Source organism: Pollachius pollachius, assembly GCF_949987615.1.
Source record: "Pollachius pollachius genome assembly, chromosome: 9".
In the NCBI taxonomy this organism is placed as follows: Eukaryota; Metazoa; Chordata; class Actinopteri; order Gadiformes; family Gadidae; genus Pollachius; species Pollachius pollachius.
The window spans coordinates 6,471,391-6,489,380 of NC_136942.1; the positions used below are offsets into that span (position 1 = coordinate 6,471,391).

At 46.3% G+C, this 17,990-nt stretch overlaps 2 protein-coding genes across 2 annotated transcripts in view; one reads left to right on the top strand and one right to left on the bottom strand.

Moving 5' to 3' along the window:
• nuak1b (NUAK family, SNF1-like kinase, 1b) overlaps nucleotides 1–9,056 on the bottom strand; it is a 23,060-nt gene extending 14,004 nt beyond the window's left edge. Inside the window, exons 1-2 of the mRNA XM_079743475.1 lie at nucleotides 7,749–9,056; nucleotides 2,258–2,378 (exon numbers count right to left, since the gene is read on the bottom strand). Coding sequence (XP_079599601.1) covers nucleotides 2,258–2,378; nucleotides 7,749–8,021 — 394 coding nt within the window. The 5' untranslated portion in view covers nucleotides 8,022–9,056. The remainder of the gene's footprint in view (nucleotides 1–2,257; nucleotides 2,379–7,748) is intronic.
• A 4,327-nt stretch (nucleotides 9,057–13,383) lies between these two features.
• On the top strand, nucleotides 13,384–17,911 carry LOC307080153 (RNA helicase Mov10l1-like; the record flags this gene model as incomplete). Its single annotated transcript, XM_079742785.1, has 6 exons — nucleotides 13,384–13,405; nucleotides 13,726–13,913; nucleotides 15,876–16,032; nucleotides 16,568–16,680; nucleotides 16,987–17,174; nucleotides 17,764–17,911. The coding sequence occupies 6 exons, from the start codon at nucleotides 13,384–13,386 to the stop codon at nucleotides 17,909–17,911; spliced, it is 816 nt and encodes a 271-aa protein (XP_079598911.1).
• Nucleotides 17,912–17,990: the final 79 nt, after the last annotated feature.

Sequence of the window (17,990 nt, forward strand, 5' to 3'; positions counted from 1 at the left end):
TCTTTAAATTATTCTCCCAGACGCGGGGCAAAACAGTCCTGGCCGCAAGCCCTCTGGCTGACTACTGGCACGTTCCCATGACAAATAGCGCTGTTTGTCGTCTATACACATGCACACACACACACACACACACACACACACACACACACACACACACACACACACACACACACACACACACAGACACGCATACACACACTCTGATATTCTGATAACCATCCACGGACTTCGAAACTAAACAAAGGGCAGCGGTTGGGCCAGTTTGGCCGGGTGGCATACAACCAGCGGCTGGCCTGGCCTGGCAGCCAGCCCAGCCGGCCCATAGAAACCACTCGCTCTGTTGACATGGAGTTATAAATAGCCACTTTGGTCCCCGCGTTGAGAAAAAAGAAAAGGTTACCGCTGCCTGCTCACATGGCACTGCCTCTAGGTGACTTTAATTATGAGCGGTTAGGGCCGGGGCGGGTTCGTCTAATAGTTGATGGATGGTGGGTAATATGCTAGAGGATTTCAATGGGAATTGTTGCACCATACGGTTTGCTATTATTTCAAGGCCCCTATAAGCAAAAGGCTCGGTTTTCTTTTAAATTCCTGTCAGGTGAGTCATTGAATAGAACTCCTATCAGACGGATATGTGGTTCTCATAAAAAAAGCACGTAAATATTCCTTGTGAGCCGCGCTTGAAGGCTTCGCTGTGTTGTGGGAACGGTTGGCGGGGCCAGAGAGATGTGGAATTCACTGCAGGGGGGAGGCAGTGAAATAGAGGGGTTTCCTCTCCTCCGAACGTTGAAGCACACCGGAGATCTACAGGGACCGGGTGACTGGGGTCAGCACACACACACACACACACACACACACACACACACACACACACACACACACACACACACACACACAAACACGCACTTGAACAAACACACACACACACACACACACACACACACACATGCACACATACATTAGTGGACTGTCTTGCAGATACACACACATTCAGAAAATGACACACATACACACAGGCATGCATATTCAAACAGGCTGTAACACATAAAAGCCATACAGTCACACACAAACACAAACGCATACACACACACACACACACACACACACACACACACACACACACACAGACACACACAGAAACGCACACATAACCAGTTCCCAGCTGCAGTTGTGTGTGTGTGAGTATCAGCAGATGTCTGGCCCAGAGATCAAGACCGCGGTATACTAGGGATGAGACCTCTTCAGATGTGGAGAGGGCAGCCCCAGCAGAAACCTTACTCTCTAAAACACATATGCACACACAGGCAGACGCGGCACACATACTCACACACAGATGTAGTCACAGAGATAGACACAGACGCTTGGAAACACAACCACAGACACACACACACAAAAACACACACACACAGACACACACACACACACACACACACACACACACACACACGCACACACACACACACACACAAACATTAAGTCCAAAAAGCACACTTTCGAAAAGCCGTCCAGATGCAGGCAGTCAGAGCCAATGGGAAGAGGCCCTGGTCCAGATTTCCAGACAGACCGGGGAAGAAGATGGATAACATCCCAGAGCTGCTCTCTCGCTCCTGTTATGACAGCTACATGTCATAACATGGCGGTCCTACGGGCCAGCCACCAGTAGTGCAACAGCTGAGGGACAGTGCTGTGTGTATATGTGTGGGACAGTGTCTGTGTGTGTGTGTGTGTGTGTGTGTGTGTGTGTGTGTGTGTGTGTGTGTGTGTGTGTGTGTGTGTGTGTGTGTGTGTGAAGCCATGAAGTCGTCATTGCTTTATGTCTATGTGTGTGTTTACCCATAGCTAATGTGAGAGTGTGTGTGTTTGTTATTATAGGCATCATGTGTGTCACTAAGTACATACTGTGCCGGAAAGAATGTGCTGGCATGTGTTTGTTTGTCTGAATATATGTGTTTTAGAGTGTATGTCTGTAAGTGTGTGTGTATTTGTGTGTGTCTGTGTGTGTAAGCATGTCTGTCTGTGTGTGGTTGTATGTGTATGTCTGTGTGTGGGAGGATGTGTATGTATGTCAGTGGCTGAGTGTGTGTGTGTGTGAGTGTGTGTGTGTGTGTGTGTGTGTGTGTGTGTCTGTGTCTGTGAGTGTGTAAGCATTTTTGGTGTGTGTGTGTGTGTGTCTGACTGTGTAAGAATGTGTGTGCATGTGTGTGTGTGTGTGTGTGTCTGTCAGCGGCTGGGTGTAACCCCTGGGTTTATATCTCACCTTCGTATATAGAGATGATGTGCGGGTGGCGTAGTGATGACATGATCTCGATCTCTCGCCGTATGTGCACCATGTCCTGCTCGTCCTTGATCTTCTCCTTCCGGATCGACTTGATGGCCACCTGGGGACAGAGAGCGTGGCCCGGTCACTAGACAGTACTCTACAATCCCTTCGCTGTTAGCCTGCCGTAGCAATGGCAAGCTGGTAGCATCCTGTGGTAAACAAATCGGAATGGTTATTATTGAGTGAATTATATTTGACTCGAACCACAGGGAACCTGGAGGGTGGATTTCCACAGAAAAAACGTTTACTCTAGTCCCTCGGCATGAAATAAAATAGTGGTATGGTAGCCATAATATAGACAGTCACCTGCCATGTAATTTAAGTCTCTTGGTTGGCAGTGGGAGGTCAAATATGAGGGTTCTCCTCTCTCTCCCCTTGGAGAAAAACAACCTTGCATGTGGTGGCCCTAATGGAGGCCTTCTTTGTATTCTTTAGGGCCCATGTCTACATTTAGCTCTGTGTGTGTCAGTGTTTGGGCTGGGCCAAGGAACTGGGGGGGGGGGGGGGGGGGGGGCTTAACCTTGCACTAATGGAAAGATCAAGTGAAGCGGCAGACCCACAAGGTTTTAGCAAACATGGACGTTGAAAGTATTTTACATTTCCTCCTCCACCTGTTGTGGGAAACTACTCCTAAGATCAGATAACATAAGATCCAGATCCTTGGAGAAGGAACCATTGAAAGAGAACTCAAAAACACTTAATGGATGTCACTCAGAACTCTGTTGTCCTCGCATTGTATACCCTCTCTATCTGCAGGGTTGGACCACCGGGGAGTAGAAGAGAGAGTAGGAAAGCACAGAGCGGAGGACATTCTAACCAATTCTTGCTTATGAGGATCCATGGTCAAAATTTGATTTGATAATTTCACACTGTCATGCAAATTCAAAACTCAGCCAAAGGGCCAACAGCAACTTGGTGCATTAAGTCTCCCAGTTTCTGGCCGAGGTACTCCTCAAAATGAAAGGTTAGCCCGCTACTCCAAGTAAACCAATAAGAGTGGACCATCTAGCACATGTCCATATAATTGCAGCCTAAACATTCTGGATTCGGTTCTGGTCCTCTTTTGATCAGGCCTTATATAGGGTCCATTCATTCCCAATTTTGTTAGTTTAAACTCTTGTCCTCTGGGGCTAGGAGCTAAGCGGTCGGATTCCGCAGAGCCCGACTTTATTCCATGCAGAAGAAACCACAGGCAGTAACGGGTGCCAAGCTAATTACCGTGTACATCCATAAAAATAACCCCAAATCGGAATAGCTCCCATCCAGAGCATTGCCTTGATTACATAGAATTAAAGGAAGGGGTTCAGTCATAAACAAGAAGGGGTCCCCCCCTGTGTCCGTCAACATACCGAGGGGTGGCGTTGGTTACCTGGTGCTCTTAATTGGTAAAGCTGTTATGGTCTGAAGCTCTGGGGTTCTTTTCCCTTACCTCATTGGGTCCATTGGAACATTTCACTTCAGATCCAAAACCCTTCATTTCCCAGACTTGACTATTCTTATCCGCGTAAGGTTCTTATGGGTTTGAATTTAGGAAATGAAAGGTGCAATGCCAATTCCTGTTGAAATAGGCCAGTGAGAGCGCCACCTCTGACTATACCTCAATCCCTTTTTTCAAAAGCAACCCATTAAAATTGCTCAATATGTGGAAAACTCTCCCGTGCAACATAGAGAGAAAAGTCCACCCAAAATCTACAAGTTAACTTTCCAGTCGGTGATTTTGTAGACGGTGATTTTCGAAAGAAAATACAACAGAAGCACATCACCGCCTGCAATCAAACCGTTAACTGCCATGATGCTATTACTGCGCTCTACCCAAGGCTCATTAAACGATCCCCATTCCCGCAGCACAGCTTGAGATAAAGCCAGCCATCGCGAGCTTGTGTGTCCTCTCCTCGCCGTGCCCTGCCGTGACCCTGCAGTGGATCATTAAACAGGATTGCAGATCACCCACCCGCCAGCTGCCTTGGTTGGCCAACCCTGCTACGCTTAAGTGGGGCCCCCATTACTGTCACTCACAGCAGACCACCGACCAACCCCGAGCCAGCGTCTGCCAGGTATAGGTCTGGTTAAGTCCCGCCCCGCCCCCTGCCTGAGACAGAGGGGGCCATTTGAAGTACGCGGTCGTGACTCGCTTCAGTGGAGCCTGACATCGGTCAGAGCTTTCTCAGGTCGTTAGAACAAAGGAGAGAGAGAATAAGAGGAGTTATCACAAGTCACCAGTTCTTCCCCGGCCTCTTACACCGATTGTGTTTATCTGCTGAGAAGAGTAGGTGGGTGGAGGGGGGGGGGGGGGAGGTCCACATGGATTGAGAGGGAGGGGAATATAGCGGGAATGGGAGAGTGACGACCGAGAGAAAGAGACAATGGAAGGCTGAAGGACGTTCAGGGGCTGAGTCAGAAGGAGGGAAGCAGAGAGACGGAGAGACTGACACACACACACACACACACACACACACACACACACACACACACACTTATAGAGAATATGGTAGTAGTAAAAGACATAAACGATTCCAGCAAACTCACATCTGAACTGGAACCAGGAAAGGTTCAGATGAACTCCAACACACGTAGCAGAGATAAGACACCAGGAGAAGCTTTCCTCTCTCTCTCTCTCTCTCTCTCTCTCTCGCTCTCTCTCTCTCGCTCTCTCTCTCTCTCTCTCTCTCTCTCTCTCGCTCTCTCTCTCTCTCTCTCTCTCTCTCTCCCCAGTGGATCCATTGCTGCAGAGTGATGTCATCTGGTGCTTTAAGCTCATATTAACAGGACTCCGTCAGCCCTTCGAGGGACGCCCACACCCTGGGCTGATGTTATTGTGGGGTTCCCTCCGTCCCCCATCCAGACTGCTCATCTGGGACCCTCTCCACCACCTCCACCACCACCCCCCCCCCCCCAACCCCCAACCATCATACCACAGCCCTTTCCAGGAAATGACTTTTCCCTTGCAATCTCATTTCCTGCAGGGACGGGCCTTTCATGTGTCGCTGGTCATTTTGTCCCCTGCTGTCACCGCCACAACCTTCATTACTGCTAAGGCTAATGCCACGAGCCGCGGAATATGCTAGATAATTAAGCAGAAACACACACACACACACACACACACACACACACACACACACACACACACACACACACACACACACAGACCTTATATATACATGAACAGCCGTTCAGTATCACAAAACGAGGGTGTCGCAAGCACCCAATACACACACGCAGACACACACCGCCCCTCCCAGCCGGTACGCCTGTGTCCAGGGGCGAGCGGCGTGTCTAACCTCGCTGTAATGCGTTGTGTCCCAGCAACGCCACACACAGCTGCTAAAGGTTAACGCGACGCAGTCATGGCTTCAGCCGTCATGACGCTGACACAATGGTGAGTGCTTAGCATCAGACCACCGCCACCACCACCCGTCCTTCTGTAGGCCCACCAGTCCGTTCAAGACCCTTGACTACATCTCACTGACTACTGGGGTCCCCTCCTAGAGGCGGGGGGTAACCAGGTTCACTTAGCGCCCTCATCTGCGACTTGGACCCCATGGGAGAGCTTCGGGGGTCAGAGGTCAGATAAACCCTAGTAGCGTTGCCCTCCTGCAACGTATAGGTGGGCGTGTCACATGCACTGACCACCCCCCCGTCCCCGGTCCACCGTCCCCTCTGCCATGCCCCCCCACCCCCTGCAATATATCCACTATCAGACATTCCCCGCAGTCTGCTGGGGGAGATAAGGCTGTTAGTGTACAGAGAGACTGACTACATAAGTGCAGTTTGTCTCAACAACAGCGTTAAGCCCATGTAGATAAGGCCCTTAGCAATGACTGTAGTGAGGGTCATGCAGTTCACCTTGGCTTTATTATCCTGTTAAAGTAGGACTGATTCTATACGTCGAGCTTGAGGCTTGAAGCTTGAAGCTTGAAGCGCGTGTGACGGGATCAACACGGACATACACCCTTGACACACACCCCGACTCCGCAGAGACGCATTCGAAGCGAAGACGACACTTTTGAAATAATAAACATTATTATTTTTTTAGTAATTTGGGGTCGGGTCGGGTCCGAGGGAAAGGTGATGCGGTGAAGTCATCAACAACAATGCTGCGGACTGGATCAGCGGCGGACGTGTTCTGTAACACGAGGAGGTTTCACCCCAAGCTGGTATCCCTGATATGAGAGCCATAAGCCAGCCGAGAGCTGTGAGGGAGGGCTTAAGGGTCCGCTGTCAGGCACTCACGCAGTTGCCAGGAGCAAAGTGTGTTTGTATGTGTGTGTGTGTGTGTATGTGATTGTGTATGTGCAGATACCTTTGTTTGTGTGTATATGTGGTTGTGTGTGTGTGTGTATATGTGTGTGTGTGTGTGTGTGTCTTTGTGTGTGTGTGTGTGTGTGTGTGTGTATGTTTGTGTGTGTGTGTGTATTGGGGTTTGAAGGGGGGGGGTACTTTGTTGACCTATACCCCGTCGCCCCCTCCGCTAGTGTTCCTAACACATGGAAAGTTCGTCATGTTCTGCCAGAATGGGGGCAGGGGGTCCGGTTTTGCCACACGTGTAAATGTTTTAAGAGGCATAAGGACAAGGACAGTTCAAAGGTCAGAGAACAGTTAAGCTTTCGGTATGAAGTGCATGCACTCACATGCACACACATGCACACACGCGCACACACATACAGCCTCTCACAGACACACACATACTTCTCTCTATCTCTCTCCCTTTCTATCTTTCTTTCTTTCTTTCTGTTTCACTCACACGTACACACACACAAACTCACATGCATGCACACACACACACGCGCGCGCGCACGCACACACACACACACACACACACACACACACACACACACACACACAGTCAAATAAAAAAATGACCCTTACAAATGCTGCAGCCTTTCACAAAACATCGTTGACCGTGCTTGCACAACTGTGAAGGCCTATGAAACGTTAACCTAGGCCATCCCTGCAATAAATTTTACTATTTGGCACAGTTGAATGTGCGTGGGTGCAAATAAATCTTTAGGAGACTGTGGGTGGACTCTAATAGCGCGTGCATCGCTGGGGTCACCAGTGCAGCCACTAGAGCATCGCTCTATCAGTAGCCTGATTTTAGCATCAACACAAAAGCATCCGGTCGCTGCAATGAGCGCGCGTGCAGTGCGGACTCTCGGGGCCCCAGGGGTCCATTTTATGCGCTGGGGGGGGGGGGGTCCCCAACAGGGAATAGCCTACACGCAGTGTGCATGCGCCTATACGAGCGGAACAAGTCAAGGTAGTTATTTTGGACCACTGTTTGTTTTGAGTGAGTGACTAGGCGCAAGGGCGTCTCTGGTGTGCATGGGTGCATGAATTACAGTCTACAGTCTAAGAGAGTTTAACCACCTTAAAAGACCTTGACAGATGTTTACATGGACTCGAGTGAGTCCTCAAGTGGCGAGCTCACCTCTCTGCCGGAGTGGCGCTCGATGGCTTTCCTCACTTTGCCATACGTGCCTCTGCCGAGCGTCTCCAGCAGCTCGTAGCGGTGCTTCAGGTTGTGCTTGTGGTGGTGCTTCTTCACGCCAGAGTTCCTCCTCCCGTCGTCGTGAGCCGTGTTCTCTGCAGCGGGGTCGGAGCCAACAGGTTGCTCGCCCCCTCCTCCTCTGTGCTGGCCCGTGGAGGCTCTGGCCCCGGGCCGGGATAACCCCCGCTGGGCCGCTATGCACGCGGTATCCATCTCGATAAGGGGACTTATTCACTCTAACATCCCACTGGTCAAACTCGCTCGAACTAACTAGTTTTTCTTAACGATAATATAATACTTATAGGCCTAGTGATAGTTTTAATAAATAAATAAATACAAAAGAATAATGCGTACTAGATAATATATTAGTGGAAAGTATTATTTCCAGATTGTCTTGGATGATCATTTGGGTTCGGTCATACTTGGAGTACAAACATTGTTTCCAAACGTTTACTTAACAATAGCCTTGTATAGCCAGTCTACTGTCAGATTAACTGTGAATAGCCATCAGACGGGCACTATCATCCTGGTATATAATAACATAACTCATAGTCCTACAGGGTCTACGACTATAGTGTAGACTCACACGTCCTCAGAATAAGACACCGCATGTCGACTCCTCAACTTTCCCTTTCTAAAATATATATATATAGCTGTATTATGTATGCGGACGATAGAGAGCCTTTAACAGCTCTATAATAAGTACAATAAACTAACAAAAAAGAACGATCCGTGCTATAGAACTCAGTTAGTGGTCTGGCGTCATCTCGTAGTCTGTCGTGCTTTCATTGGTCGTTCACGTTCACGTCTGTCGCTCTAAACGCCGCCGACCGATCACATATTAACTCACAACTAAAAGGCCAAACCCTCAGCGTCATCGCCTCCCGAGAAAAGCAGCGACGGAACCGGCGTGGTGGATGAAGATGCGGACCCTCATTTTGTCCACAGCCCAGGTGTCACAGCGTCACTCCTCTGGACCCCCTGCGCTGCGATGCCAGTGCCCCATGCCCGAGTGGACGCCAGAGATGCGGTGCTGCTGTGGTGATCGGAGAGCTCAACGGGAGACGCTCTGAATGGTGCCATGGTCGTTTTACTGCTCCTTCTCTCTCTCTCTCGCTCTCTCTCTCTCTCTCTCTCTCTCTCTCTCTCTCTCTCTCTCTCTCTCTCTCTCTCTCTCTCTCTCGCTCTCTCTCCTTCTTCTTCTTCTGCTTCTTCTCTCTGTGTGTCTCTGGTCTCTGGTGCGCGAGGGGGCTGCTGCTGCTGCGAAGAAGGAGGAATGCGAGATGATCCGAGTCCGGAGGCGGAGTTAGTAGACACATCCTCCTTCTCGCTCTCTTTCTCGCTCGCTCTTGCTCTCTCGCTCTCTCTCGCTCCCCATTCTCCCTCCTTCTCTCTTTATCTCTTTCGCTCTTACTCTCGATATCTCTCTCTCTTTTTTTCTCGCTCCCCCTTCTTCTCTCTCTCTTCTTCTCTTTCTCTCGTTCCCATTTCTGTCTCTCGCTCTCTCCCCCTCTTTCTCCCTATATCTTTCTCTCACTCCCCCTTTTCTCCCAGTCTCTCCCTCCCTGTCCCTCAAAATGAAAGAGCTTAATTGGCATATGAAAAAAAACATAAAGCACACAAAGTAAAACGGAAACAATTGATACTAATAAATATGAAAGTTGTAACAATTTAATACAAAAAGTGTATTATTATCTCTCTCTCTCTCTCTCTCTCTCTCTCTCTCTCTCTCTCTCTCGCTCCCCCCCACACACGGTGCACTGCTGAGCATGGTTCCTGTAATCACTGCATTGGTGATCACTAAAAAAAAGGCTATTCCAATCCTATTCAACAGAACATGACTAATCTGTGAACAAAAATTGCTTGTATCGCAATGATCCAATAGACTTCCCCACCAGTAGTGTTTGTCAGTGTTTTATGTACATAAATTCACATTTGCATCTGGTCCTCATAATAACAAGGAATGCAGAAGTCTCTGAGTCTCCGATGGATTATCTAATTAATCTCATTTCGCTGTGGGCTCCACTGTAGCCTTCTACGGGCCAAACTGATGTCTTGAATTCCATGTGGCTTTTCACTGTTTTGCATGGAACAACCACGGTTCAACACAGATGAAACTCAAAAGTAATCTTAATTATGATTTTCAAATAGAAAAAATAGAGTTTCAAAACATCTGACCACAGATTAAGCGGCACCATGCCAGCTTGTTCTCCTGTTATTGAAAGAGGATCTCCAGGCGCCCCTTTGAGGTGACCTGATGCAACCCAGGTCCGGGGATCAGATGGTATCGACACTAGTCCTACACTTGCCGGCGAAGGCCCGTTTACATCAAACATATCTGATCATGACCTCTATTTTCTCTTTGATGTCAACAACAGTTGGTACACATTTAAAACATGTGTGGCATTGGTTTTCCTTGCAATATGGTACTTTTAGTTCCCTGTTATATACACGACCGTATTGGCGATGGAAATCTAATGGCCTTATTTGCACTCGATGGCAATAGCAGACTGTCATACTGTGGGATTGGGTAGTGTTTGCAGTAATACTGACACCACTGCCCCCTTGTGGAGACATGCCTGAAATGTAAAATATCAGAGCATCGGAAACATAAGGCCAGGACAAACTTGAGCCGACATGACATTTTCACATTAAAGGAAAGGAAAGACAAATATAGCAGGGCATATCAAGACTTTAATGTATCATCCACCAGATCAGTTCCAGTTGTTCTTGCACATAACCCTAGAAGATCCACTGCCAAAAAGTAAAGCACATTTGTGGTCAGTGGGAGAGCCAGACATTATTGATGGCTCACATACAGTCAGAACAGCTAAGATTAATCGTATGCTATTTGTTGAAATCTCTGAAAGGCACATAATTCAGATTGGACAAAGAATCCACTTTGAGTAGGATAACAAATGTAGTACAATCCCATCCAAAATCCCATCAAGTATGTTTTTAACTAAAATATGACAGTGTGGATCAAAGTCACAATATCTAAAGTTTTTTTTTTACGCATGCCAGACGTTCATGCAGGGTTAGGCCGACACAAATTTACCAAGTGTCATTATTCATTTAGTTAATTTATTTAAATAAAAATAATACAAATAAATCCTGCTATATGATATGTACGTTCTATTGCAAATGCATAGCCAATGCCTTAGCAACATTAGCTGAAATCGATACGGCATACAAACAGCCTATACATCTTGAATTCTAATAGCAATAAAATGCAAGTGCCAAATTGTGGAAAACAAAAATATTGCCAAAGTTGTACAGGCCTATGTTTCACACGGCTTAACAAATCTCTGTTCATTTCACTTCTGAGTGGCCATGCATTCAAAATGAAAATAACAATGTTCAAGCTTGGCAACAAGCACTGCCAAGGGGCCAGCTGGCTCAGCCTGCAACACAAACCTTAGATCAGAATAGCATAAGACAAGAGCACAGGTCAAGATGAGGTTTGGGTCGCTCACACTGTGCAAAGAACTGACGCTGATGGATGAGGAAACACTTCATACTCTGCCTCAACTATATCACATCAGCAGTCCCTCAACTCATCAATTCACTCCCTGTAAATGTAGCAGAATGTACGAGAAGCCATGGAGGCTATACGTTTGCATTTGTTTGACTTCCAGATGTGAATCACTGCCTCCCTTCCTAGTTTATTTTTTCATGTGCCTAGGTGTTGTTAAACAGGTTTTCACCATTGACCTCCTCGGTACAGCTCTGACCTGGGTGTAATGGCTAAGGATCGACAGCTGCTGAAGCCACAAATCGCTTTCCAAAGGGACCACGCCTTAATAGAGGGAAAAACAAATAGCTCCATCCAAACCCAATGGATTGTGCGTACAGAAATCAATGAGATGACAATATATGTTATGATATCGGATTACAATAGGCGTACATGAGATTCTAGTGCTAACTGAGGACAGCTTTAATATATTATTATGGATAAATAAAAAAAGATCAAATGCTGTAATACAACACATTATAAAACCACTGGAAATGATAAGAAAAGGGATTGTTTGCTGCAAGCCTTTATTAACCTAACTCTATTATGTGAACCGCTTTATCACTTACTCATTCAGTGGGCCATGAAGTCTATTATAGTCCCTATCTCCGGCATAATCGCTTCATAGCTTTGAATTTCGTATCCAACAGATTAAGCGCAGACGCTCTATGGTTTAATTTCCAATTGAATATCCTAATGGAGCAGGACTATGACATGCAGACACTGCTTCAACTAATTAATGCTTGAAAGACAAATTAGTGAATACACATGGTATTAGTCACTTTCAGTCACTTTTGGCCTCCAATGGAATATATAGCTCTATATTGGACCTGACTGGGAAGCAGTGAAAGCTTTTCTACACGGTTATGTCTTATGAAGTGCAATAATAACAGGTAATTGACTTTGTGAGCCTGGGCTCCTCAGGCAGACGCTGAAAGTGTATTATAGCTCTAATAATTTTTGGGCCTAGGTCTTGCCAGAGGATCAAGTAATCAAAAACAATTAAACCATATTACTATTTAGATTAAATATAATAAAAAAGCTTATTTTTTAAATTATATTTAATATGAATATCGTTAAATAGGCCTGTAAAATGCTATTTGATTTCCGGATAAGTGTAGGCCATGAACGTTTGCCATGACGCTTGGAACTCACTAGATTCCGATCCTTCACATAGATTATTTATGTTTTATGCAAATCGAAAAAAATACAATAGTACTAGTTATAGAACTACATCACAAAGATTACACTAAACACCAGATTGGGGTCAAATTTTGTAGGGGGGATTCTGGGGTCACAACCGGGTCAAGGTATGACGAGCAGAACACGTGAACTGTGTCGCACTCCGACCTGGGCAGCACGGCAGAAGCAGCTTCCTCAGCCAACAAAGTGTATTTACCTTCCCTAGTAGTGCTGGTAGTGCTAAAGGTAAACCTGGTGGCGGTAAAAATGTGATGTCGACTCATCAATCATCAGCATCAATGAATTTGCTAATTAACTGCTCGGCTAACGTCAGCTGTTTTAGCCTGGCTAGTTCTCACCGTAGGCCAGTGTATTGTTGTCGTGTGTTTTCTATCTAAAACCACCCCGTTTTTTTCTCTAGTGCGTATACGCACAAATAGTTGTGTAAATATACTATATATAATATGATAAAGGATGTTAATATTAAAACGCATTTTGTGACCTTCCCCCTGCAGCTGAGTTTGGAGAGAGATGCTGTCCACGGTGCAGCGTGTTCTGGCCAAGCTCGTCTCTCCAATTTGGAGGACGGTGGATTCAGACCAACAAGACATGTCCCTTGGGCCGGGTACATTTCAAACATTTCACCCGATTTCTACAGGAGATGTCCAGACCCAATGTGTTATTTCGCTCAGATCGACTGGCTCGTACACATACTTTTGTCTGTGTTAGGCCCATCCACAAGCCGATTAAGAAAATGTGGCGACGACATTACTAGCCATTCCTTCCATGGAGTTTCCCTATTCAGATAGAAAGACAGAAACTGGCTCATACACTACAAAAGTATATATTTTTTATGAAAACAAATGCATGTCTATGTCCATGACCAAAACTATCCGTAGAGGTACAATTTTGGTGAATTGATCTCCTTTCAATACAATCAGATAAGATTGTATTGAAACGAGTTTCATGCCCTGCCTACAATGGCCGAAACATGTTGGCAACTTTTTAAGAATTCTATTATGAATTAGCCTATTTATTAAAGCTTTTTTTTACTTTAAGAAGAGTGCCTTGGTCAGCTTATCTTTTTAGAAACAATCAGATAAGTCTTATACTTTAATGAACAGGGTACTCCATGGAGGGAACTGGGGAGTCAGCACTATGCAAACTTCCCCCATGTTTTAGGCCCTACATCTTTGCCTCGTTCATGTTTTTGTGCACCAGGTTCGGAGGAGGTACGACACCTGCAGAGCAGTGTGGTGACCCAGATCTGCCTGGACTATGGCATGATAGACGACGTGATCTACTTCACCGGCACCCAGGTGTTGGGCGGCATCCTGCTTCAAGTAGGGGACACCGTTAACGGCATAGCAATCCGCGACGGGGCCAATGGGGGCTGGAAAGCACTGAGGGTGAGGGCCCATTTTGATTGGTTTCGGTTGTGTTGAGCACATGGATGTTCACTTTGTCAGGCAAGGAACCGTAGGTCAGGGTTCGTGCTGGAGATCTAGATATTATGCAGTCACTTGGCACGTTTTTTGACACCCGAACAGTGCACTGTTCCCAGAAGTGTTGTTTTTTAGTTCACTTTAAAGCCCTTTCCACCGGCCCTTCCCTTTTGACTCCTACAAAGACTTAGCATGCCTCATAACTCAAGAATATTACCATGTTTTAGTTATATTTAAACGCCAATGGCCGAAATACCAAATTAACAGAGTAGTAGACATGTTTCAAAGTCAGCTGATAGCGTAGTGAAAGTAGCCTGGTTGTGTGTTATCTTTATTAAACCGGGTAAGAGTGCTTTTATGCTTATCAGTAGGATGTGATTTGTAAGCTTCCGATTACTTATGTCACCGACGTGTAAGTCTACATGTGGTTGAGTTGTAAGTTGACCAAATGAACGGCCGTAATCCATTTTACATGATTGCGATACTTTGCCAGAAGGTTTGTATTACTTGTCGACTGCTGTGGCCACACAATCTTTTGTCAATCCTCTCAGGTAAAAATGAAACTCTAGAACCGTTTTATATGCATTTGTTTGTTCAGAAGAAAGAGAAACAACCATATATCGCTGTCGGTACAGTAGAGCCGTTCATTGAAGCAAGTGCCAAGCACTTTCAATTGCTAGGTTAACAATCCCTGTATACAAAATATAGTATAAAATGCCACTTTATGCTAAATACTATTTTCAAGTGCCATAATATTGCCTACCATGATTATTTATAGTCGTTGCAACCATGTCTATGATGACTGATCAGCCTCCCAGAATTCACTGGAGGCTAGGCTTCGAATTAAACAGCGAGGTTTGCAACTGTATGCGTCAGTTGGTCTGAGGGCGGCCTAACGGGTCGATGGGTTTAATGATGGTACGCTGTGGATTTTCCCTCACGCGGGGCTATTTAACGGTTTTATTTTTTCAAGTTTGGGGATCAGGATTTGCCGCATCATCTTCATGGTCGTGCTGTGAGCCTGTCTAGTCAGTAAGACGCTGAAAACCTCGTTCCTCTGCCAGCCCTGTCGGGCGTTGGCATGACAAAAATGGTCAAATAGGCCCTCTCAAAGGGGAAAAAAAGCCGCATGGCAGATCTGTCAATACCACTTATTTCTTACTTTTAAAACTGATCTCTAGGGTCTGAGGGCTGCTGCTGAGGCAGGCGTCGTCATTGCTTTCCTACGGAGACCGCTGCCAAGTCCACTGGCACTACTTCAGAACAAACATAGATAATAAGTACCGCAAAGTGAAAAAAGTTTTGTTTTTATATGAGGATATTCAATAAAGATAACAATACATGAAACATGGCCATTAAATGCTTTTTGCTAAATCTTTCGAGTTCATGATTTTGGCTGAACTCAGAATAGGAAATTACCATTGGCATACTATGCATTATTCTGCTCAGTCCCTCTCCATATGCACCCAGATCAGCACATAATCTTTTGATTTGGAAAATATTTACTGTGTCAAGCTCTTTCTCTTTATTCTCTTCATCGTTCAACTGGGAGTGTATTGATATCATTGATTTCTTAGTTTCAATCGGTGTCATTTCAATAATGTTTTCAATAGATCTTCTTATTAATGAAATATTCTACAAATAAACAAAATGCTATCCACCCAGTATCCCTCTTTGTTCGCACTATCTACTACAAGAATCGTACTATCGCCATTCCAAAAGGCCCTCCTAGCCACGCCACCCAGCCTGCCTAGCTACGCTAGCCAAGTCCCACTGATGCACAACCAGTTTAGAGTGGACTGAACACTGTTATTTCCTATCTGAAAGTCTCCTGTCCACTCACTGGGAGTGGCACTCTCTTACACCTGGCAGCTCTGAAGCCCTTATTGTTAGAGCGGCCAATAATGTTGTTTCTCTGTGGCGCAGGTGGAGAAGAGCCTGGAGACCTGGGAGGGAAAGGGAGAGGACACAGAGTCTGACAGTATGAGACTCCGCCCCCTCATTGGCACGGTGACGTCATTTAGCGGAGACAGCGGCTTAATCAACCAGACAACGTTCTTCCCACGGCAGAGTCTCGCGGAAGGTACCGGAACGATTTCCTGTTACTACGCCACACAACTCAATTTTCTTTTTGTAACTTATGAACCAAAACCATAAATTGATGACAAACGTATAGATGAATATTATTGGCCTCAGTGTATCGGCAAGCAAACCTTGTTGCGAATTGAACCAAACACGGGTTGTTATACTATAAGTGCACTATGTGGCATTCTGCTGCGAACCCTTAAAGGTTAACCCTCTCTTGGACACGGACATCATCAACCATTGTTCAGCCATAGCGCCACACATCCACACACCATGCACACCACTCCACCTCTGCTCAGAGTGGAGTGGAAAGTTCACAAACTGGGTACCAGAGACTGGTCACACACACACACACACACACACACACACACACACACACACACACACACACACACACACACACACACACACACTACTCCTTCTCACAATTTAGCTCCACTCAATATCTCTATATAATTTAGCTCCACTCAATACCAACCCTTTTACAACCTATTGCCATTCTGAGCGTGTTTGTTTCCCGTCCTACTGGTTAGGTTACGAGCCCATGAAGGGGGACTGGGTCCAAGCACAGTATTTCCTCAACCCGTCCCAGTGGGCCAGCCAGGCCCAATCTGTGGCTCCGCTACGCTACCAGCGCTTGGACGAGGTACTGCTTTCCTTCTGAGTCACAAAAGACAGCATTGTGTCGCGCCTAGTCTCCCTGCACCCCCGGCAGAAGGGGGGCTCCCCCAATGTCCACACTGGCTGTTCTGTCCACGCCACTGTTCTAGACTATTTGCATCTATTTGAGGTGTATGGATATAATTTTCTTATTTGTATTTGAAGGGATAACCAGTTGGATCCCTGGCTTTGAGCAGCCTCAGCTCAGAAAAGTATCAGCAGTCAGTTTACATGCACCGTTTGCTCGTGAAGGCCCCTGGGGGTCCCTCACTCTGCGCCCCTCGCTCCCCAGGTCCGCGTGTCCAGCGTGTACATGAGGAGGGGGGTGGTGGACGACACGGTCTTCTTCACCCTGGACTCCCTGCTGCTGCCGTCCTCCTACAAACCCTCTCTGGGGGACATGGTGAACCTGGTGATGGTGGAGAGTAGCCAGTCCTTCTACTCTTGGCGGGCCCTGTGCATGGCCCCCTGCAAACTCAGGTCAGCACAGCCCCGTTTTCCCTGGGTCACGGGATTGACGGTCGGGAGATACGAGCGCTTTAAAGGAGGCAGTGGGATGCTTGCTCCCGGCGTGCATTCTTACCATTGTTGAGCCCCTGTGGGCTTTCAGTAGTGCTTGATAAGGACTCTACATACTTGTTGCGTGTGTGGGTCTGGTCACTCACTGTAGGAACTTGTTCGTCGTTGTTGTGTCTGGCTGTGAGTTTGCGTGCATGCTATGCGTAGGCTGAATCGCAATCGCGTCCAGACAAATCAGATTGGCCAATACACATTGAAGATAAATTAAATAATTTTAAAACGACACAAATTATCCTTCTCTGTCGAACAGAATGTTGCAGGAGGCGAACAAATTTAATTTAAAAATAAATAAATAAAAGTAATTATATATATATATATATTTTATTCCGATTTATTAACTTATCTGAATCGAGATGGAATCGTTCTACACAGAATCGCGATGCATCGAAGAATCGATTTATTTTTCCCACCCATGATATATCCTATTCAATCAAATGTATTGTATGTTATTGCATTTGTCATTGATGTAATCCACATATTTTCACGCTAGCAGCGTGAATGGGCCAAACGGATATCTACCGGAGGCTGAGATCGAGAGACTCCTGGAAAACAAGGGGAGACTGGTGGTCTCTGATTTTGGCGACTTTGGCGAGCTGGAGCTGGGGGAGAGAAGATCGTTGGTGGTGTGGATCCAGTAAGTACTGGTTGAATGTCTTCAACTGTTACACTGAATTCCAGACGTTCTTTTCAATTATTTTGGACCAACATGTATCACTG